Source organism: Octopus sinensis, linkage group LG19 (genome assembly GCF_006345805.1).
Source record: "Octopus sinensis linkage group LG19, ASM634580v1, whole genome shotgun sequence".
Lineage (NCBI taxonomy): Eukaryota > Metazoa > Mollusca > Cephalopoda > Octopoda > Octopodidae > Octopus > Octopus sinensis.
In genome coordinates, this window is record NC_043015.1 from 28,842,186 (window position 1) to 28,867,185 (window position 25,000).

Here is a 25,000-nt window from a genome sequence, read left to right on the forward strand (position 1 = left end):
AACCTATTATTTTATTTGTAATTGTCTGTTAGTATAACGACTACACAAAATCGCAGATGTTTTTATGGCCCGTACTTGTGTTAGAGCTAATTGTTTTACGAAAGAAATGTTTTTATGCAGTTGTAAATATAATGATATATTAGTCTATTAAAAACAAAAGCGTATATATGTATAAATACGTTAAGTTTTGTCAAATACAGTTAGTAGAAATTTTTATTTTTGTTTGTTGTTAAAATCTATTTCGCAGTCGATAGAAGTTGCAGCAGGAAAAGAAACCTTGAATCACATTCAGGCAGTTTTTTTTTTCTTCCCTAAGTATTGTGACTTTCCTCCCTGACCACTAAGATCGTTAACATCGTACATACTAATGAGTAAAGCTTGTAGTAAGCACAGTTACTACTGTGACTATCAATTGATGAGGCTGGAGTTTTACTGATGAAAGAGAGAGAGAAAAGAGAATGTGTGTGTGTGTGTGTAAGTTGTTTCGACTCGCTAAACTAAGTTGTACCATAACAAATAGCTGCAACTTTCGTGCAAACTTAGAGAGGGAGAGAGAGAAGAAAACATCAAACGTCTTTGATGTTTTTTCGAGTGGTTTATATTACTTATTTATTTATCTGTAACAAATAAAGGTATATTGTTTATTTATATTAGAGATGCAAATAAAACAGGCTCGCATGTATGTGTACACACACACATGGGTGTGCGTGTGTATGTATATATATATATATATATATGAAAGACGAAAGGTGTTCAGAATGCTGGATGGTTGTAAAAATATATATTTATTTACATATCAACATATTATTTCTTCATATTAGCGCTTTCAACTACTCCTGTAGTTTCATCAGAAAATGTGTGTGTATATATATATATATATGTGTGTGTGTGTATATATACACGCGTGCATGATTAAATTCATACACACGCATTATTCATACATTAGTTGTGAAAGAAGCAACTTATAAGTAATCTTTTAATTTTTTCTCATCTTTGGGCGTTTCGCTGTCTCTCGTTAAGATTTATTATTATTATTAATTATATTTCATTAAATATGTCACCACCAACATGAGTTTCCATAGCGAAATTAATAAATAAAAAACACGGGTAGAGATATTAAAACAGATCTCATAACATAACAATATAAACGAAGTGGTTTAGCGCTAATGTGAAATGCAAATATTTTAATACAAGGTGCTTGCTAGGTCATGTGATGCTCCACGTGGCTCTCGCCGCCAAGAGGAAAAAGATTTCCCAGACTGCAACATGAAACGCGCTCTCTCGAAAGATGGCGGAGAACTAGTGAGTAAATGACTTTAGCTTTACATTGTTTCACCTTATTTTCTTGTCGGAAGTGTCCCGAGCCGCGGGGACGGCTCCGAAACGATCTCGCAGTCGTTTATCTAGATATCTGAAATGGAATTTTGCGCTGGCATCGGGCGCACGACACGTATTTATTGGTGCCCCGACGGAAGTTCTCACTCAATCCTGCAATAACTCCTTAATTTCATATATATATATATATACCTCCTACGTTTAAAATATTCCTGTCATTCGCTTATATTGTGGTTATTTTTCGATATCGTTCCTTTCCATTAACGTTTTCCTTCTCCTTTTATGTATACCAAACTGGATCTGCATCCATTTGAGAGAGCAGCGAAGCTTATCTTATATTATATAGTAAAATGCATAGAAGCTTACCTCCAAAACTCGATCCCCCCCCCTCCCATGTCGAGCTTACAATCTGTTGTTCTATCTTCGTTTTCTTTTATTTGTCGCATATATTTTAGCTATTATTTTTTTGTTTACGCAAATATCGCCTTGATATATTATTGATATACTTTTTTTTTCCCTTTGCATATCCTAATTAACCTCCAATAAATATTAATTTTCTTCAGGTTTAGCTTTCTTCTTCTCTAGCATACTTTTTTTTTTTCCGGGAAAGTCTGCATTTGTAAACAAATTCGAGATATCCTTTGAAGTTATATATATATATATATTTTAATGCTTTTTCTTCTCCAATTTTTTTGTAATTTAATGTAATTTTCTACACGGATAAAATTGATAAGATAAAAAATGACACTGCTAATTTAATTATTATTTTTATTATTATTATTATTATTCAATTGCAGTAAGTGATAATTATTTACTCTGTTTGCAAAAATTGTTTCACTTCGTTTTTTACTGTTCGATGTTGATTGTTAACCACATTTCTATCTATTTGTCTTTATAGTCATCGATCAAGTTCGATATCGTTTTTGTTATGATAACAGGAAACTGCTCGAGTCGTGGTCGTAGTCGTCATTGTGACCCCAGCCATCACCGATGTGGATGGACTCTGAGTTCTTACGAACACCTCTTTAAATGACGACAGTTGAGTGTGTGTTGACTTTAAGGACGGTTTTTTGGAATTATAAATACACTTCTGGTTTATTCAGACATATGGAGCAACTGTTACACAATTATTTATGAAATTTTCTTGTAAAATACATCCCCGGTAATGTACTTTTCGATCGCCCGTCGAAATGTTTTCAACAGTAATCGACTTGTGATGTTTCATTTAGTTTCTATTTAAATAATACACAATTTCCATCACTTTAAACTTCATTAATACTTAATGCAAATTATTTATAAAGCGCATCCTCGTATGTTATTGAGTTTTATTTTTCTGTTTATGTTGCACGGAAAATTCTAGTATATCCGAGCAATTGAACATCCTTTAAGGAATTTCTGCGGCAAATTTTTTACTTAGCAATCTTAAACCGATATAAATATTAAAGTTTTTGTTAAAACTTCAGTGCATGGTCGGGTGTTTTAAAAACGGTATGAATTGTTTTAATACAAGTTAAGTCGCGCGTTAACTTTTTGATGGATAAACCGTAACTTGTATCCATTTGATGGATGTAGGAATACTTTTCTTTGCTGCAAAATAATTAAAATTATATATATATATCGGTGAGCATAAACCTGTAGTTGTGTTTAGACTGAAGAAGAAATCAAATGTTTTGCTACGAATGAACCTGGTTCATTCGTAGAAGGGGAGAAATTTTGTAATGAGAATGCCAATGCAGTGTTAAGAAAACTTTAAGGATGTAGATTTTACAAAGATTGAATGTTCATTACCGAAGATAACGTCATTGCTTCTGGTGATACCATTACGAATAATGCAGAATATTCCAGCAAAAATAATGAAAGTATATCCTATAATGGCAGCTTTAGTAGCGTCCAACTTTATTAAAATTTGAAATGCTGGTTTTTTTTTTAGTTGTAATAAATAAATACAAAGTATATTTATAGACATCGAAGGTGATGAGCATAATTCTAGGCATTCGCGAGATTATGCCAACTTTTTCATTTTGGATTTCGAAAATTATTTAAAAACGGGAAAGAAAAAAAAAAGACAAATAGAATCGCAATTTTTTGTCTTGTTTTCTAATCGTAGATTTAGGGGAAAAAATTGAAATTAAAATTGCTTTTGAAAAATCGAAATCTTTAAGCTTCTAAGTAAGACATGTCGGGAAAAAACCCTCCAAAAACAAAAGTTATACGGTCTGTTTTGATTGGAACATCGCCATATATATATATTAGTACTTGGTCACCGCTCGAATGGAAAACATTTGTGAGGAAGTGATTGAGCAGTGTACTAAAAAATTGTCACTTTGCTATGCTTCGAATAGACATTACATTTTATACTTTAGCGAGAATGCTAATGCGATGTCACAACTTTGGGATGTAAACTTTTATACCAACAAACCGGCCACCACACCAGTAGTTCCCAACATTTTCTAAACCTTCACCTCTTGGAAACGGTTGATTGATTTTCGTATCCCCTTACCAAAGTAATCTTACATTTGATGAAAAAAAAAGTAAATTTTCTAAAACATTTTTTCTTATAGTGAACCACATATAGTAGTCATCGTTCTAGCGTACAGTATTCCTGTCTTACATGGTTCAGACGGAGTTTTTATCTTGGTAGATTTTTCTACGGCTGCATGCCCGTCCTGTCACCAATTCACACCTGTTTTCGGGCAAGGTAATATTTCTCTATGGCTAAGGCGGCGAGCTGACAGAATCGTTAGCACGCCGGGCGAAATGCTTAGCGGTATTTCGTCTGCCGTTACGTTCTGAGTTCAAATTCCGCCGAGGTCGACTTGGCCTTTCATCCTTTCGGGATCGATAAATTAAGTACCAGTTACGCACTGGGGTCGATATAATCAACTTAATCCTTTTATCTGTCCTTGTTTGTTCCCTCTGTGTTTAGCTCCTTGTGGGCAGTAAAGAAATAGGTATTTCGTCTGCTGTTACGTTCTGAGTTCAAATTCCGCCGAGGTCGACTTGGCTTTCATCCTTTCGGGGTCGATAAAATAAGTACCAGTTACGGACTGGGATCGATGTAATCGACTTAATCCCTTTGTTCTTGTTTGTCCCCTCTGTGTTTAGCCCCTTCTGGGCAGTAAAGAAATAAGAAACGTTAGCACATTGGGCGAAATACTTAGTGGTATTTCATCTGTCTTTACATTCTGAGTTCAAATTCCGCCGAGGTCGACTCTGCATTTCATCCTTTCGGGATCGATAAATTAAGTACCAGTTGTATACTGGTGTCGATCTAATCGACTGACTCCCTCCCCCCAAAATTTCAGGCCTCATACCTAGAGTAGAAAAGAATATTTCTCTATGGCTAGACCTATTTTCACAGAATATTGGAAATTAATGACACCAGGTATGAGAGTAATACTCATTTGTGATAAGAGACACATGCACAATAGGTTCCTTTCAATTTCCTTTTGCTCAGCCAGATGTAAACAAATACCAGCTGCCAAGTGGACGTGGGTGAGGAACAAACGCACACGTGCGATATATGATGGGCTTCCTCACAGTTTCCATCGTCGTACCTCCATTTTTCCATGCTGGCATGGGATAGACGGTTTGACTGGAGCTGGTAAGATAGAGTTGCACCAAGCTTCCAATCAGTTTTGGCTTGGTTTCTATGGCTGGCTGCTGCTCTTCCTAATGCCAACCACTCTACAGAGTGTTCTCGGTGCCTTTTACATGTTATTGGCAGTCTACCAAATTCACTGTTACGGCATTGGTTGACTTTGGGCTGTAGTAGAAAACGCCCATTGTGGCGTGCAGTGGGACTGAACCTGAGTCTGTATGATTGCAAACTGAGCTTCTTACCCATACAGCCATGCTTATGGATTTATGATCCATTTTCTGGAATCTTCGTGTCTGCTGCAGCAAAATAGATTTCAAACGATTTTGACAGAATTTCACCAATAAGCCAGTTTCTTTCTGCTCAGCAAGAGTTATGAATCCAGCATCATTAACCCTTTAGCATTTAAACCGGCCAGAAGTATTCTGCCTGTTTAATGTTCAAACTGGCCAGATCTGGTCTCTCACACTAACCCTACAATATCGTTTTAAAAATTAACAGCTACATCATTGGCGTTAGGAAGGGCATTGGCGTTAGGAAGGGCATCCAGCTGTAGAAACATTGCCAGATTAGACTGGAGCCTGGTGCAGCCTTCTGGCTTCCCAGAACCCCGGTCGAACCGTCCAACCCATGCTAGCATGGAGAACGGACGTTAAACGACGACGATGATGATGATCATCATCATAATCTCATAGCTACAAGATAATGCATGATTAGTTCAAAGCAATGTGGATAAAAAAGGATTAATTTTGGCAGAATAATGCGAACACTAAAGGGTTAAACCATTTTTTCAAGTGAAGAGAAATTTAAGAAGTTATTTCTTTCCACGTTTTCTCAACATAGAGGTAACTTTTTTTTTTTTGAAGCCATTTCATTTTTCACAATCCTTCAATAAGTTTCTCTTTTTTTTATTTTTACCTTGAAGGCAAAATGACTCAATTCAAACAAATGAAAATGTTGACGAAGTAAATCCACATTTTGAATAAATTCTTATAATTTTGATGGCCCAACTACATCACATATTTCAGAGCAGTGTCGCGAAAGTTTATCATGGCTTAAACATCCATTTCTTCATGTTTGCATGGATTGGACAGAGCATGTTGAGGCAGATTTCCTAAAGCTGGATGCCCTTCCTGTTTCCAAGCAAGGTAATGTTTCCCCATGACCCAGATGTGTTTTTACAGACAAATGGAAAATGAAGAATACTGTTTACATCTGTCTCACAATCTCAAAGCAAGGAGATAGTCAGCTTCTTTCAGTTTCCATCTACCAAATCTATTCACAAGGTTTTGATTGGCCTGGGATGTTGTATGAGACACCTATGGTGCTGTGCAGTGGGACTGAAGCCAAGACCGCATGGTTGGGGCAGAAGCTTCTTAACCACAAAGCCAGATTGTATGTGAGTATATCGTAGAAGACACTTGCCCAAGGTACCATGCAGTGGAGCTGAACCCATGGCCCAACTGCACAGTCGTACCTGCACCTAGAAAAGGGTATTGTCAAAATGACACCACTTAGATCACAATATGGATAATGCAATATCATCAAGGCTTGAGAATGGAATGAAATTATAACATGACTTAATCTTCAAATACAGAAAAATAAAAAAAAAAAATGGTTGCAAGTTGTAGTTAATCCTTAAATTGTGGATTAAAAGAATTGCTTTTCTCTTGATTTGGGCAAAATTTACAAAATTTTCTTTCAATGCATATATTATTATGGAACATTATAATATAAAAGGTATATATAATATATAGCCTTGTTTTTTTTTCTATTTGACTGTGACTATGCTGGGATACTACTTTAAAGGGTTTTAGTTGAACAAATTTACGCCAGTATTTTTTTTTTTTAAGTCTGGCATTTATTCTATCAGTGTCTTTTGGTAAATCATAAAGTTCCAAGGACATTGACAAACCAACACCTGTTATCAAGTGGAAGTGGAGAGAGGTGATTAAAACAGACGTGTGTCATCGTCATCAACATCGTTTAACATTTTCCATGCTGGCATACAAACACACACACGATGGGCTTCTATCTGAGGCTATAGTAAAAGGCATTTGCCCAAGGTGCGGCACAGTAAGACTGAGCCCACAAATACATGCTTGCTACTAATTATGGCCCATTATAATATACAAGGAACATAAAACTGAATGGATCAAAATCTTTCTAGTTACTATCTTATTTTCTGAAGGAAATATTAAATCAGTGACGCCCTAAAGAGCACTTAAATAGGGTAATAGGTTACAAGTCAGGATATCAACTGACAGCGCAAAGCATTTCTTGTCTTGAAATATTCAGAAGGTGGTTTACAGTTGTCCATTAATATTCTTCCTTTGTATTATCACAGGCTTGGCTGTGCAGTTAAAGAGCTTGCTTTGCAACCATGTGCTTATGGGTTCAGTTCCACTGCATGGCACCTTGGACAAGTGTCTTCTTCTATAGCCCTGCGACCAACCAGTGCTTTGTGAGTGAATTTGCTAGACAGAAACTGTGGAAGCCCATTATATATATATATATGTGTGTGTGTGTAAGGTAGGACCTTCACTACCACTTGACAACCGGAATTGGTTTGTTTAGGCAATAACACGGACTCCCTTTATTGAGCCTGGTTGCAGTTTATTTATTTTTGCTCAGCATCTGGCGGTTGTCTTAGAGATGCCCTGTGTCAAAAAATATCATTCATAGCAGACGTTCTTTGCCTGTCATCCTTTCGGGGTTGATAAATTAAGTACCAGTTGCATACTGGGGTGGATCTAATCAACTGGCCCCCTCCCCCAAAATTTTGGACCTTGTGCCTAGAGTAGAAAAGAATACTATAAAAAAGTCAGTGATTAACATTTTATTTTTTTTTACTAGTATGGGAGGCAACTCTGCACATGTTACAGCTTTATTATAGCCTCATCAACATGTGCATTTACCGGAGTAATGATTGAATAATGGGTAAGAGCATGAATGTTAGTTGGTGTCAGAAACCAGAAGTACATAATGAGTAAATAGATTTGCCCCACCTTAAAAACTATATTAGTGTTAACATATTTAATGCATGGAACATTAACCAGCTGACGAGAAATAAGTATGCTAATTATCGTTTAACGTCTGCTGTCCATGCTGATATGGGTTTGACGGTTTGACTGAGAACTTGCAAACTGGGAGGTTGCACTTGATTTGGCAAGGTTTCTGCAGTTGGATGCCCTTAACGCCAATCACTCTGAGAGTGTAGTCGGTGCTTTTTACAAGCCACCAGCATGGGAACCAGTTAGGCAGCACCGGCATTGGCCATGGTTGAATGGTGCTTTTACATGCCGCTGGCATAGGTGCCCATCGGCCACACTTGAATGGTGCTTTTTTACATGCCTAGCATCAGCCGAGGATAAAAAAAAAGTGCAGGGTATCTGTCAGCCAATGACTAAAACTTCCATTGGCTTTTAATACCCCATGATCAGCCGAATTTGATAGTTTTGTTATGTACTTCCATTTTAGAAGTTTCTTTATTCATTGGTTGGTATAAATTAAATTAACCTGAATTCTTAGATAGAGTTATACGGGTCAACCACCGACATGCAGTTACAACGTAAAACTACTTCCTTGTTACGTAAATAAAATTTTTTTTTCTTTAGTCTGCCAATCCTGTAATTTCAGCAGCGCCAATTTAGGCCAACTTCATGTCATAAGCTAAAATAGACACACTTTGTGTTCTATACAGTGAAATACTGTTTCTCAGAGTATACAGTGGTAAACAATATTTGGTCAACCCTTCAAAAATCATTCTAATTCCGTGGGGTGAGGACTCGGGGATCGGTATATATGCGTACAATATTGGAAATTTATACACTACATGGATATACAGTAACAAAATTGCAGAAAATGTTATTGAGTGTATATAACTATGTAAAATTTTAAAATCGGTAAAAATTGTTAATAATTTCACTCATTTGTCGTAAATAAGATTTAGCATGATCTAGTGGAAGGTGGAGGTGATCATCATCATCATCATCGTTTAACGTCCGCTTTCCATGCTAGCATGGGTTGGACGATTTTGACTGACGAACCAGATGGCTGCACCAGGTTCTAATCTTGATCTGGCAGAGTTTCTACAGCTGGATGCCCTTCCTAATGCCAACCACTCCGAGAGTGTAGTGGGTGCTTTTTACGTGCCACCTGCATGGTGGCCAGTCAGGCGGTACTGGTAATGACCTCGCTCGAATCCTTTTACACATGCCACCAGCACAGGTGCCAGTAAGGCGACTTTGGTAACGATCACGCTCGGATGATGCCCTTTTACGTGCCACTGGCACGGAAGCCAGTTGGCTGTTCTGGCAACGATCACACTCGGATGGTGCTCTTGGCACCCAACTTGCACGGGCACGAGTGCCAGTAAGGCGACGCTGGTGTAATTAATTATATGTCATATATTCATAAATGTTTGAAAGTACTAAGTTACCAATATCATCAGTAAGGTTGGGCCAAATTAGTGTGAAGCATGTTTCTGGTTTTTTTTTTTTGACACTGCTTAGTCTTTAGCATTTAGATTTTTCTCGCCAAATGTAATGCTTATTTATTCACATTGTTTTGAATTAATCACGCTTAACCCTTTCGTTACTGTATTTATTTTGAGATGCTCTGTGTTTCTTTCATTTGCTTTAAATATAACAAAGAATTTAGTTAAAATAACTTAGTTATCATTCAGCTAGTGTTAGGAACATAAATTGTGACTAAGGTTTGGTGGACGATTTTAATTCAAAACTTATGAAAACAAGACATTTGTACTACAGAGCCAGAGCCCTTTTTCAGCCGGGTTGGTAACGAAAAGGTTAAGAAGGTTATTAACAAATATTTGTAACTAACTTTTTACACGCAGACATGAAATTTTGTCAGCAGATGCCAATGATTCACAATTATTTATTTTCCATAAAATTGGTGATGTATATTGTTGTTGTTGTTGTTGCTTGACCACATCACCGTGATATTTCAAATGGCATTCAGAAGTCTTCTACTTTCGCTATTAAAATACTCCTCTTCACTAGGTGGAAATTCAGAAATGTATGAGTCTTCTGAAAGCAAATCATTTTATTATTATTATTATTATTATTACTACTACTACTACTACTACTACTACTACTACTATTACTACTATTACTATTATTATTATTATTATTATTTTTTTACAATTTGTAAGTCTTCAAATGTAAATCCTTCCAATTTGGAATTGTCACCTGCTGAAACCATATTGGTTAAGTTGCAAGATAGCTGTTTCTGCTTAAATACAGTTGTGAAATTTTCAACAACATGTGTTTTTTTTCCCTCCTTTCGACATTTCAAGTTGAGGTTGATTTTATTTCGTAGTTACCAATATGGCTTCAGCAGGTATTTATAATTCTGATTTGGAAGGATTTACACTTGAAGACTTATAAAATGTAAAAGAAAAAGATGGAAATAAGTGACATGTCTTGGAATGAATTAGACAAACGTTTTAATAGTGTAAATGAAGAAAACTTCAGAACACCATTCAAAACATTATAGCAATATGATCAAGCTATACAGTACTAATAATACAGAATATTGAATACTAGCACTATGACCTGGCGTTGCCGGGTCATAGTGCTAGTGCATGCATATGCAGCTGTCACAGGTGCCAAGCTGTATCGGCCGTTGCCTTTCCCTTGGATTACACTGGTGGTGTGGAGAGGGGAGGCCTGTATTCATGGGTGACTACTGGTCTTCCGTAAACAACTTTGCTCGGACTTGTTTCCTGGGAGGGTAACTTTCTAGGTGCAATCCCATGGTCTGTGTCGTGACCGAAGGGGGTCTCAGCATTAATTTTTTAAACCGACATGAATTACATGGGTCTTGAAACTACATTATTTCATGTAAAGGGTCACAATCTAGTATTAGGTATATGTGATTTAGTTCATTTGTAGTATACATTGTCACTACTTTTATCACCATTTTATGGTTTCTCACTTTGGATGTCTCATACATATGAAATACATGTCCCACTCCAGGCAGTTTATCTCTCATGGTTTTGTTGCCTGTTGCTTTTCGTTACCCTAATGTTTGTCTCCAAAGTTTGTAATGCACACTCGGTATATTGCCAAGAAATGAAGTGAAGTCTTCAGATTTCAATATTTCCGATGTGTGTTGAGAGTGTATATTCCATCCGGGTATGTGTGTGTACATGTAGATAGAAACCATTCTTTGTGTGTATGTATTCATGACCTTTGCATGAGAGCAGGTAAAAATATAACACTGAATATATGCTACCCGCATTGATGCTCAAATTCTTGACATATCCCATTGTCTGCAGGAATGCTACTGAACACGCGTGCATGTATTCATAATCTGAAATGGCCCTCATATTTTCACACGATATCTATATATATATAAAACTGTAGTTGTGTGAGTGTCTGTCTCCTACGATTTAGATTCCTAACTACTCCCACATTTTGCGGTGCAGTTTAACCAAATTCGGGTATCTTATAGTCGTGATTCATATCGAGCCCGTCTGGGTATTAGCGCGCGTCTACGATGAGTCTACGATTTTAAAAATAATTTAACATCATTTTTTTCCATTTTAACGCATATTTTTTCGTGTGTCGATGGCGGCGGAGTTGGCGTCCATGGTCACACCTGCACCTGTGTTGCTTCTCCCCCTTCTTCCCTCCCTCGTGAAGCTGTGGGGAAGGGAGTGTAAGGAAATCAACGTCGTAAAGCATTGTCAAGGAGACCAGCGTTCTTTTAGAACAACGACTTCATGGCTTGAAGACACCAAAATTACCATAATTTTTTATTCCATTTTTAATGCATTTTTTTGCTATAACTCACTAAAAATGCTTATATAGTTATTTCCCTTACAAACTCGAGCAACGCCGGGCGATACTGCTAGTTGAAGATAAATTTAAATCAGTTCATGTAGGAAGTAACCAGCATCTGGCACGGGAAGATTATGTCCCCTCAGCTGTAACACCCTTCTCTTCTGTCGTAAATAAAAATGCAAATGCTGATTAGCAGCTCTTATAAAGAGCTGTGAAACTTGCTGTGTCATTTATAGTTAAATTGTATGCACCTTATATATTATCCGTGAAGGCGCATGGCTCAGTGGTTAGAGCATCGAGCTTATGATCGTGAGGTTGTGAGTTTGAATCCTGGACCGGGCTGCGTGTTGTGTTCTTGAACAAGACACTTTATTTCACGTTGCTCCAGTTCACTCAGCTGTAGAAATGAGTTGCGATGTCACAGGTGCCAAGCTGTATCGGCCCCTTTCCCTTTCCCTTGGATAACACTGATGGCGTGGAGAGAGGGGGCTGGTATGCATGGACGACTGACTGCTGGTCTTCCATAAACAACCTTGCCCAGACTTGTGCCTGGGAGGGTAACTTTCTAGGTGCAATCCCACGGTCAGTCATGACTGAAGGGGGTCTCAGCATATATTATCCACTCTAAATAGCATGCCTCATGTCTATGTTATGCACTCTAATATTGTATGCTTTTATTTATATCTACATGGTTATCAGTACCATATATTCGTGTGTATACATGTGTGCATATGCATGTAGATGCCTGTATATGTGTAGATCCATACATTGTTCATGACACCATGAACACTTCAAAATTATATTTCCAATCATCTAAACCACTTTGAATATTATTTTTGCAAGTTTAAAGTGATTTCTTTTGTGCTGTAAACCATCTACCATTTCTGTGATGCCTAAGGCACATGTTTATTTTGCTTAATGGTTTATATATTTATATATACTCATGCCTTTGTGCTTGTTTGTCTCCTCCTCACCGCTTGACAACTGGTGCAGGCTCTTATGGTTAGGGTGGATCCCTATCACAGAAAAATAAGAATTAATAATTCGCCACTTGGGCCTGTAACTTTCTACTCTATCAGAAAGCATTGACCTATTCAAATGTCTCTCCTTCCTACTTCTCTTTGCCTCCCCTGTGTTGCTTCTCTTTGTTGAATTTTTCCTTCACACTGCTTGTTGCTGCAATGTCTATTAAACTGATAAACAGCTTTCATATGTGTTTTCTTGTTTTTCCTTCTTGATCACCCAAGCACAGTCGAGACATCTGTCTCAGATGCTTGTCGGATATCTATCTACAACATTTATTCCTGCCTTTAATATTTGTTGTTTTTGTGGCTTAGTGGCATCAATAACCATTATTAGTTATTATTGCTGTGTGACTAATGATGTTAATAATGCTTATTACTTATTTGGGGCTGTGTGCTTAACCCTTTCGTTACCGTTTTTATTTTGAGATGCTCTGTGTTTCATTCAATTAATTTTAAATATAACAAAGAATTTAGTAAAATAACTTAGTTATCATTAAACTAGTGAGCATACATTGTGACCAAGGTTTGGTGGAAGATTTTAATTCAATACTTATGAAAGTAAGACATTTGTACTACAGAGCCAGAGGCAGTTTTGGCCGGGTTAGTATCAAAAGGGTTAAGAAGTTCGCTTCCCAACTACAGGGTTTCAAGTTCAGTCACTCTCCACGGCATTCTGGGCAAGTGTTTTCTACTATAGCCTATGGTCAACCAAAGGCTTGTGCATGGATTTGGTGGATGGAATCTGAAAGTAGTTCATTGTGTGTGAGAGAGAGAGGGAGTCTATGTTTGTGTCTCCTTGTCTTGACATTACACGAGAGTTGTAAATGAGTGTCACTGTCATACAAGCAGTGTCATTCATTTCCAATATTTTGCAAAAAAATATACCTGGCCATAGGGAAATATCTTATTGGGAAACAGGTGAGGGTTGGCAGCTGGTAGGGTATCTTCATCATCATCATTTAATGTCTGCTTCCCATGCTGGCATGGGTTGGACGATTTGACTGAAGTCTGGCAAACCAGACTCCAATCTGATCTGGCAGAGTTTCTACAGCTGGATGCCCTTCCTAACGCCAACCACTCCGAGAGTGTAGTGGGTGCTTTTACGTGCCCCTAGCACGAAGGCCAGTTGGGTGGTACTGGCAACGGCCACGCCCTAATGGTGCTTTTTATGTGCCTCCTGCACAGGAGCCAGTCCAGCAGCACTGGTCATGGATAATCTTCGATAATGGAAAAGTGGGCATTGAAGTTAATGTTTGCCACGGGACTAACAATATTTAATATCAATGTTGTTGGTAGTTCCCGCTACAATCGTCATAAATCATTGACATCATCATCATCACCATCTTGACTACATTAATCTTGAAGTTAAAGTGTTCTTGAATAGTGTTATGTGACAGTTGTATTTAAGGACAACATAGGCCATCACCTTAATCATTATCATCAATTTATCCTATTGATTGCCTTTTTACTTTTTTTTTACCATACATTAATAATTACTCTGTTTCTGTGGAGGCGCAATGGCCCAGTGTTTGGGGCAGCGGACTCGCGGTCATAGGATCGCGGTTTCGATTCCCAGACCGGGCGTTGTGAGTGTTTATTGAGCGAAAACACCTAAAGCTCCACGAGGCTCCGGCAGGGGATGGTGGTGATCCCTGCTGTACTCTTTCACTACAACTTTCTCTCACTCTTACTTCCTGTTTCTGTTGTACCTGTATTTCAAAGGGCCGGCCTTGTCACTCTGTGTCACGCTGAATATCCCCGAGAACTACGTTAAGGGTACACGTGTCTGTGGAGTGCTCAGCCACTTACACGTTAATTTGACGAGCAGGCTGTTCCGTTGATTTGGATCAACCGGAACCCTCGTCGTCGTAACCGACGGAGTGCTTCCACTCTGTTTCTGCTGGTCTCACTACCACAGCTCCCATCATCATCATCTTCATTATTACATTCATTAGCCTTATAGTTTAGGTATTCTCGAACAGTTTGAGATAATGGTTGTATTTAAGAACAGCATATCCATCATTCTAATCACTATCACCAGTTTGCCCTGTACTCCTGATTACTCTCTCTTTGCTTGTCTTACTACCATTTCTCTACAACCAACCAACTAACCAGGTAGCCAACCATGTCTGTCCCTGTTATCATAGTGATTTTCCCCTCCCCCTCAGTTGTTATTGTTTTTGTTGTGGTGGTGGTGATAGTGTTAATAGTTACTGCTGATGTACTTATTCATATTAATCTCGATTTAATTGCTTATCAGAGATAATCTTAGACTTCAATATTTAGTCAAGAGAAAATAGGTAGTTTATTGAAAATTGATTTCTGTGCTGATTGTACCTGTTTGACTGTGAGACTTGCCTCACCTGTTCAGTTCATTCGGTGCTTTCTGCTGTTTTTCTGAATCGCACACTAAATGTTATATAAGTTTTGGATTTCAAGCAGGTTCTAGATTTCAAACCTATTACAACTTTTATTTTGTGCTTTTAAGACCAGACATTTTATTCTGTGTAACCTTAGTCTTCCTTCCAGAAAATTAGCATCACCCTTATTTGCTGTAATCTGCAGCAGCAAGAATTTCCAAAATCAATGCTGTTCCATTCTCATTCCACCTCGGTTTTTGTGTTAGCTACAGAACACATTATGGGCGAAGTTGTTCTTAACCCTTTTGTCACCATATTTCTAAACTACATTAAACCACATTGCTGCTCTTTCAGTTAAATTTGAAAATAATGAGTTCAGTTGAACGATTTTGGTCATCATTATGCTGGCATTTGGAACTAGAAATTAACGTAAATTTTGTTGGAAGATTTTAATTTGGGAACCTTGAAAACAAGAAGCCTTTATCATAGAATCAAGGCAATCTAGGGCAGTTTATGAGTTAGGTTGAGTGTTGGGTTTATGTTTCGTTTGAAATTTCCTGTGTTAACCACTCTATACGACAGGCTTCTTCCAGTTTCCGTCTGCCAAATCCACTCAGGGCTTTGGTCGGTCCGAGGCTGTAGTAGAAGACACTTGCCCAAGGTGCCACGCAGTGGGACTGAACCCGGAACCATGTGGTTGGTAAGCAAGCTACTTAGCACACAGCCACTCCTACGCCTAATGCCGAGTTTTGTAGTAAATTCAAGTGCTGCTTAATAGTAATAAGAACACAAGTAGAACAAGGAAATCTATAAGAGAAAATGAGTTGAATGAATTCAGAACGAAAGGGAAAAAGAGAGAGAAGGCAAAAGAAATAGGTGAGTGATTAAGTTCAACAACTCATCATTGACCTGGATAAATAGCTTTGATTATGATACGGGGACAATGTTAGGGAGTTTTGCTGTGTATTTATTTCAGATAAACACCATTAAGAGGATTATATAGTGTGCATACATAATTTTTTCTTTTTTTGTCAGAAAATATTGTTAATCATTGTAGAATCTTGCATGTTATACAGTTTTTGATTGCTACTCTAAAAATATCAAATTTCTGTATTTGATGCCTCATCTCATAACGAGGGAGTTTAGGTTATTAATAGTTGTTGAGTTACAATCATCATTGTCGTTAAATGTCCGCCTTCCATGCTAGCATGGATTGGACGATTTTGACTGAGGACTGGCGAGCCAGATGGCTGCACCAGGCTCCAATCTTGATTTGGCAGAGTTTCTACAGCTGGATGCCCTTCCTAACGCCAACCACTCCGAGAGTGTAGTGGGTGCTTTTTATGTGCCAGTCAGGCGGTACTGGCAATGACCTCACTCAAATCTTTTTACATGTGCCAGTGAAGTGACATTGGTAACGATCACACTCGAATGGTGCCCTTGTATGTGCCACAGGTACGGAAGCCAGTTGGCTGCTCTGGCAACGATCACGCTCGGATGGTGCTCTTGGCACCCTACTAGCACAGGCATAAGTGCCAGTAAGGCGACGCTGGTAACGATCATACTCGAATAGCCGCTCTGTCAACGATCACACTTGTATGGTGCTCTTTGCAATAATTATTTGAATTTTGTTCAATTCTTTCCTGATTTCAGAAAGGCAGACCACAAGCTCTTTTGTGACTTAGAAGGATATTAAATGTTGCATGATATAAACAAAAGTGGGTGAAAAACAAATTGTTCAGTTTATTTTTTGACGTTGGGCATTATAGATAAAACTATTGAATTTGGTATAATTATCACTTTTCTGAAAATTATTTTTGATTATATTTTATCCATTTAGCATTTAAACTGACCACATCCGGTTAAAATATTCTTCCTGTTTTATGTTTGGTCTGTCCAGATCCAGCCTCTCACACCTGCCCTACAGTATTAGTCCCCAAAACTACAGTTGCATAATCAAAAACTCCAGGCTACAAGAGAATGCAGGATAAATTTAAAACATGTGTTACATGTAATAGAATAAAAGGTTAACCCTTTCATTACCAACCTGGCCAAAACCAGCTCTGGCTCTGTAGTACAAATGTCTTGTTTTCATAAGTTTTGCATTAAAATCTTCCACCAAACCTTAGTCACAATTTATGCTCCTAACACTAGTTGAATGATAACTAAGTTATTTTACTAAATTCTTTGTTATATTGAAAATAATTGAAAGAAATACAGAGCATCTCAAAATAAATACAGTAACGAAAGGGTTAAATAAGTAGCAAAAATTGGTTTGAAGTTGGTATTTCCTTTTATGTTACTTGTACTTTCTTATTAGCCCTTATTTCCCCTTATTAGCCCTTTTTTGTTGCTTTCTCAAAAGTTACAGAACATATCTACTTGATTTCTCTTAACATACTTCAGTGATATTTTTAAATCCCTAAATTGAATTAATTGCTGATGAATTCTTCAGATATGAAGTTTAGAAATTTAAAATCTAAATTTACAACATTACTTATCTGATAAGACTAGTAAATAGTCTGGTGTTTCACTAATACATTTGATAACCTGATGATTTTTTTTACTCTTCTCATAGAACACTATTGCTCTTTAACCCTTTCGTTACTGTATTTATTTTGAGATGCTCTGTGTTTCTCTCAATTATTTTAGACATGACAAAGAATTTAGTAAAATAACTTAGTTATCATTAAGCTAGTGTTAGGAGCATAAATTGTGACTAAGGTTTGGTGGAAAATTTTAATTCAAAACTTATGAAAACAAGATATTTGTACCACAGAGCTATAGCGGGTTTCAGCCAGGTTAGTATCAAAAGGGTTAAGACCTTAGAAAATGTGATACTAGGAAAGGATTTTTTTTAGGAATTTGTTTTGTTTTAATTCGTTTGTACCCTCAAATCTCTCAACACACTCTAGACGTAAGTTCTCTCTGTCCCAATAAAATCTTGCCTGGTCTGTGACATTGACGTTTGAACTGATATTAAATTTCACAATACTGTACTAGATGTACAGAACAATTTAAACATTGTTGTCTAAACCTTTGAGCTTGACCTGCCCTACTGTAATCCACAAGTATATTTATTTATTGAGATAAGTTTGTATATAGTTTTGAATAAAAAACACAAAAAATTAAAAAGCCTAGTTCAAGGATCTGCTTTTGATTTTGTGACATATCCGTGATTAAAATGAAAATAATTACAGCACCTTTCACTTGGAAAGTTTGAAAAATCAAAAATTGTATAAAATTTAGTAAAAAAAATATTGAAGACTGTTACTTTGTTTTATTAACCTTTGACCCCTTTTGGTATGATATTTCTGTTGAAATCACTAACCTCATTGCAATTCATTTTGAGGAATTGAGTAAATAACTGCCCTTTTTAAGCAGGTGTTTGGGAGTATAACAGAAAATTTTGTTAGAATTTAGATCAGTTTAAAGCAGGGAGTTAGTAATATTGAACCAGGAGCTGTGTTTGGCCAGTTGTGTATCACAAAATTATAAACAACATATTTTATGAATCACTCGAGCATTTATATGGATTTTTCTAAAGCTGTAGATTGTTTTTAGAAATCTGCAATGCACCTAACTAAATATCTTTGGCACACCAAGACACCCCTCGTGACACCCTGTTGAGAATTAAAGGTTTAGTAAGCAGTGTTTGTTTCGTATTCAGTTTGTCGATTTATTGTTTTTATTGATTTTGCCACATTCACAAAACAAATAAATAAGAATCTCTCAAATAATACTGGTATACCCATGATTCAGAAGTTTGCTTGGCAACTGCACAGCTTTTGGGTTTTGTACCCCTTCATGGTACCTTGGACAAGTGTCTATTACTATAGCCCCAGGCTAACCAAACCCTTGTAAGTGAATTTGGTTGATGATGATCATCATCGTTTAACGTCCGCTTTCCATGCTAGCATGGGTTGGACGATTTTGACTGAGGGCTGGCGAACCAGATGGCCGCACCAGGCTCCAATCTTGATCTGGCAGAGTTTCTACAGCTGGATGCCCTTTCTAACGCCAACCACTCCGAGAGTGTAGTGGGTGCTTTTTACGTGTCACTGGCACGGAGCCAGTCAGATGGTACTTGCAATGACCTCGCTCGAATCTTTTTACACATGTCACAGGCACAGGTGCCAGTAAGGCGACATTGGTAATGATCAAGCTCAAATGGTACCCTTTTACGTGCCACCGGCACAGAGCCATTAGGCGGCTCTGGCAACGATCACATTCGGATGGTGCTTTTGGCACTCTACTAGCACGGGTACAAGTGCCAGTAAGGCGATGCCGGTAATGATCACACTCGAATGGTGCCCTTTTATGTGCCACTGGCACGGAAGCCAGTTGATGGCAACTGAAAGAAGCACATCATGTGTGTGTGCCTTTATGACCCCATCTTGACTTTGCATGCTATTTACAAACAGGTCACCATCATACAAGAGACGTCGAGACATCATTTGTTTGTAATCTCCTTTGGAAAAATGTCTGGTCATTTGTGCTGTTCACACGTAAAGAAATAAGGGAGACATTACCTTGTTTAAAAACAGGTCAGGGTTGGTGGCAGGAAGAGTACCCAGCTACAGAACATCTGCCTTGACAAATTTTGTCTGACCTGTGCAGACATGCGGCTAAACAACAACACATTCTGTACACTTATACCAATCTTACACCAGGATCATCTCAGTTCAAGTATGATACATGTACTTGTAACACCATATTATATCTGGACTCAGTGTCATCATTTGTATTTCCTGGTTTGGTACTTAGCTCTTGTGGATATGAAAGTACATGAGGTTAGCACATTTGTAAGACGACAGTGAAAACATTTGTAAGCATATTCCATTGGATCTGTGGCATGATGTCTTTATTTTACCTTCCAATGTTATTTCTTGCTTAGTTTGAAAGCACTAATAGGTAACAACAAGAAAAATAGTCTTGACTTAAATTAATGGTTAACTATTTAACCCTTTTGTTACCATATTTATTTTGAGATGCTCTGTGTTTCTTTCAATTAATTTTAAATATAACAAAGAATTTGATAAAATAACTTAGTTACCATTTAAGCTGGTGTTAGGAACATAAATGGTGGAAGATTTTAATCTGAAACTTATGAAAACAAGATATTTGTACTACAGAGCCAGAGCCAGTTTTGGCCGGGTTGGTATCGAAAGGGTTAATTAATGATTATTTAATCCAAAGTATTATGTTGTCTTTTGATATTCAGTAAACATGTTTTAAAAGAGGAATTTTTAAAAATACAGCTGTATAGAGAGGGAGAAATGAGATTATTTGAACTCCGTGCCTTTCCCATGAGCTTTAATAATTGATTAGCATGGAGTTAAATTGCTACAATTTCAATCAGCTGCTTTCAGCTCACTAAGAATTTACTTTCACTCTGTAGAGTGCTTTGTGATAAAGTAAATATTGATTTCTAACCGTAGTACAGGCAGTTGATTTATAAGGTGTAAGAGAGAGAGAGAGGAGGGAGTGGGAGATGAGATAAAATGAGATCATGATATGCTACTAATGCCCTTGGAAAATGCACATGAAATGGTTAAGCAGGAATCTAAACTGGTTCACAGCTATTGCATTATTTTTTTTCTTTATTTCATTCTAGTTTTGAACTTTCTGATTGTAAGCATTAGTCCTTGCAGATGAGACAAAATCTCTTGCTGGTAACCCTGAAACCTAGGTCTGTCACAGATCACCATATTCTACAGAACTGATCTCTGTTCCAAGTTGCACTGAATGAAAGAGTGTTCCTTGGGATAGGACATTGTTCTCTTGTAGGAAGATTAACTGTGGTTGGAATTCACTCAAAACTACAAATGGAATTGTTACTGTCACACTGTTTAAACTGAACTATAATGCCCTGAAGTATCTTGCTAGATGTAAGTAGTTTTCAGCATTTGGGAGTTGAGTTTCTGGGCTGTGCATATACCGTAGTGTCAGTAGCAAGATTTGAGCTGTCAACCTCTCTAAGACTATATTGATTTGGTTATCCTTTACGGTCAGGAAGTGTACATGCAGGACATTTATTTATGACATCGTTCGTGTGTTTAGCTTTAGGGGTTTAGGGTTAGGGTTGGGGCTGTAGGGTTAGAGTTATGGAAAAAAGTGAAAAATGAAGAAATTGGTGGGGGGGGTGGAATTTCAAAATTCCGATTTTTGGCAATTTTCTGGAATCTCTGTATCTGAAAAGCTGAGTTTTTATCAAAAAAAATTTTTTAAATCAATAATTTGCGAGAAAAAAGCAGGGGAGTCTTTCCGATAATAGTAACTAAAAAACAGGAAAAAGAACCTAAAAGCAGTAGAAATGCACGAACGATTATGGTGGTGCCATGAAGTAAACATGCTTCAGATACTCTCGTTTATTCATACAAATGTAATTGAGATGAAATATGTCATAAATAACAGTGACAAATGAAATATACACCACCGATAGTTGTTGTTGACAAACAACAGCAGTAATTTTATTCAGCTGGATACACGTCATTGATTGGTTGAAATTATCCAAATACGACAACTTTAACATGAAATAACTTCGTAAATATAAACTTTTCTCAACAACACTAAGAGTAAAAGATGTTTTATATGACACATTAGTCTACCAGTGTCCAAAGTTTGAAAGTGTTTAGTTACAAAAAATTAATTTCTCGTTTTGCCATTGGATCCCAGAAATCAATGAAATAATGAAATTTTCTTGATAAAATGTGGTGCAAACAAAAAGTCTATTGATTGGAAGTTCTGTCTAAAATTTGACTAAAATGCTTCTTAGTTCCCGTTTTTGACCCCCATCCCTCTTTGAGCTATTGTTTTGTGCAGCTTGATATGCTAAGTACCAGAGAGTTGTGGAGTTGAAACAAAAAACTTTGATTCTGACTGCGATTCCTCTTTATGTAATTAAGTGATTGTGGTCTACTTATCTCATAAAAAAGTACAAGCATACACTTGTACTTTGAGTAGGGCTATATGTTATAACTGGTTTATATTAAATCATCATCGTTTAACGTCCGTTTTCCATGCTAGCATGGGTTGGATGGTTCGACCGGGGATCTGGGAAGCCAGAAGGCTGCACCAGGCTCCAGTCTGATCTGGCAATGTTTCTATGGCTGGATGCCCTTCCTAACACCAACCACTCTGTGAGTGTAGTGAGTGCTTTTTACGTGCCACTGGCACAGCTGCCAGACGGGTCTGGCAAACGGCCACGGTCGGATTGGTGCATTTTACGTGCCACTGGCACGGGCCCAAAGAATAAAGATATTGTGTGTCGGAGTCAGTAAAACTATACAGACTCCAACTCAATTGTTTCTGACTCCATCTCCTCAGCCTTGCTAAGTACAACTTACAGATACCTCTTATATTTTGCGGTTAAAAAGCCAAAGATTTATTCGTCTGTTTTTCCATGATGGCAAGAGTTGCCTGGTGAGTCGAGACTGAATCTTATGTTCAGATGCTCTTCCTGTTGCCAACCTTTTTCTGAGTTGTATTTTATTTTATTCCAGAGGCCTTCAAAATCCCTGAGTGACCCGTCATAATAATTTGATGGTGGTGGATTAGCGGACTCATTAGAACATAAAGAGCTAAATGAAAAAGTACTGAGTTCAAATCCCACCAAAGCCAACTTTGTCTTTTACCCCCCTTGGGCGGTCGGGTTGGGGCAATAATAAAATAACACTCAAGTACTGGGTTCAATGGTATTGGCTAATTCACCTCTCACCCTCAAGATTGCTGACCTTGTCTGATAGGTCAGAACCAGTTAGTATATCTGACCCCTTGCCAATAAAAGGCTGAAATTTGGAATCTGTTCTTGCCACATTCCTGGTAATAACATTTGCACTACCCTTCTTTAAATATAGTTCTAAAAAAAAAAAAATTGTAAAAATAAGTTTGGATTTTTTTTTTCTTTGCTAAGATATGGTAAACACGCCAAGCTAAATGTGTCAACCTGCTTAACGAGTCAATGCCTCAAGTTTTTCATTGTCATCATTTTTTTGTTTTTTTTCTTTTCTTTTTTATGAACTAATTCTCTTTGATTGACCTTTACAATTCAAGTCACTGTCTACCATTCTCTCACACATTACACTCTCCCGGAGTTTACATCATTCATGCTCTCTCTACTTGTCCATACCACTTTAGTGTCGTCCTGCTTAAATGAATGGTTTGTGCTGAAAGTGGAGAATAGCAAAGCTATCATTTCATAAACAGTTTCATTATTGTGTCGGGAGTTAAAGTGCATGTTGCTAAGTGCTTTAATATATGTGTGGTGTGGTGTGTGTGTGTGTGTGTGTGTGGAGAGAGAGAGGGTCTGGGTTGCATTTTATTCTAATAGCATTAACAATACAGATAAAAGTAGGGTACAGTTAATGTCAACAAGGGATTGGGATTATCAATTTTTTTTTCTTTTTGTTTAGGGATATCAGGTGATTAGGGATAACATCAGCAAATAACATTATGATATTTTCAATAATCAATAAAAAAAAAGAAAAAAAAACTCTACCAAGTTATGCATTTTTACGGAGGAAATATAGCTTTTAATGCTTCTGGGAGCATCGCTTCTATTTAAATATTTATAGCCTTGTGCAAATTCGAGAAATTAATATATTAAAGAGCAGGTTGACTGGCACTTCAAGTTTCACCTGGCCTTGCTCAACTTGTTATTATTGAAAGTGTTTTCAAATGATATTATTTTGATATGGAAATTGATATTAAAATTTTGATGTATTTGGAATTGAATCGTCTTTAATGCTGCACGGGGTGGAGTCTACCATTCACCTTTAAACCATGGGCAACTTGTAGCAAAATGGATTTGACCTTATTTTTGCTCCATTACACATTACTAGAAGTCAGTGTTGTAGTAATACTAAGGTTCATACAACTGCTGCTGCTGCTGATGATGATGATGAGCAGCAGCATGCCTTAAAGTTATCTATATATATATATAAAACTGTAGTTGTGTGAGTGTCTGTCCCCTTCGATTTAGATTCCTAACTCCTCCCACGTTTTGCGGTGCAGTTTAACCAAATTCGGGTATCTTATAGTCGTGATTAATATCGAGCCCGTCTGAGTATTAGCGCGCGTCTACGATTTTAAAAATAATTTAACATCATTTTTTATTCCATTTTAATGCATAATTTTTCGTGTGTCGATGGCGGCGGAGTTGGCGTCCACGCTCACAGCTGCACCTGTTTGCTTCTCCCCCTTCCTTCCCTTGTGAAGCTGTGGGGAAGGGAGTGTAAGGAAATCAACATCGTAAAGCGTTGTCAAGGAGACCAGCGTTCTTTTAGAGCAACGACTTCATGGCTTGAAGACACCAAAACAGAAATGGCTAAGAAAGCCTGAATTGGCATCTATAAGGGAAGTAACTCTCTAAAAATGCTTATATAGTTATTTCCCTTACAAACCCGAGCAACACCGGGCGATACTGCTAGTCTTTTATGAAAGAAAATTTCATTCTCCCGCCTCATGGGGAAAATAGAAATTACAATTTAGGCTAGAAATTTGTAATGAGCGACATTATTGTTATTATGTGGTGAGCTGGCAGTTGTTAGCATACTGGACAAAATTCTTAATGGTATTTTGCCTGTGGCTACGTTCTGAGTTCAAATTCTGCTGAGGTCAACTTTGCTTTTCATCATTTTGGAGTCAATAAATTAACTACCAGTGAAATACTGGGGCTGATGTAATCGCCTTAATCCCCTTCCCCCAAGCTCCTCTTGTGGCAAAAATTTGAAATCATCATCATTATTATTAGGTGGCTGGATGTGGTATTTTTTCTGGCTATCTACATTGTGAATTCAGATCCTAATGAGGTCAGCTTTGCCTTTCATCCTTTCCAGGCCCTTAAAATAATATACCAATCGAGCACTG

At 37.4% G+C, this 25,000-nt stretch overlaps 1 protein-coding gene across 1 annotated transcript in view; it reads left to right on the top strand.

The window, feature by feature from the left end:
• The first annotated feature begins 1,204 nt into the window (after positions 1-1,204).
• LOC115222398 overlaps positions 1,205-25,000 on the top strand; it is a 101,860-nt gene continuing 78,064 nt past the window's right edge. Inside the window, exon 1 of the mRNA XM_029792628.2 lies at positions 1,205-1,302. Coding sequence (XP_029648488.1) covers positions 1,267-1,302 — 36 coding nt within the window. The 5' untranslated portion in view covers positions 1,205-1,266. The remainder of the gene's footprint in view (positions 1,303-25,000) is intronic.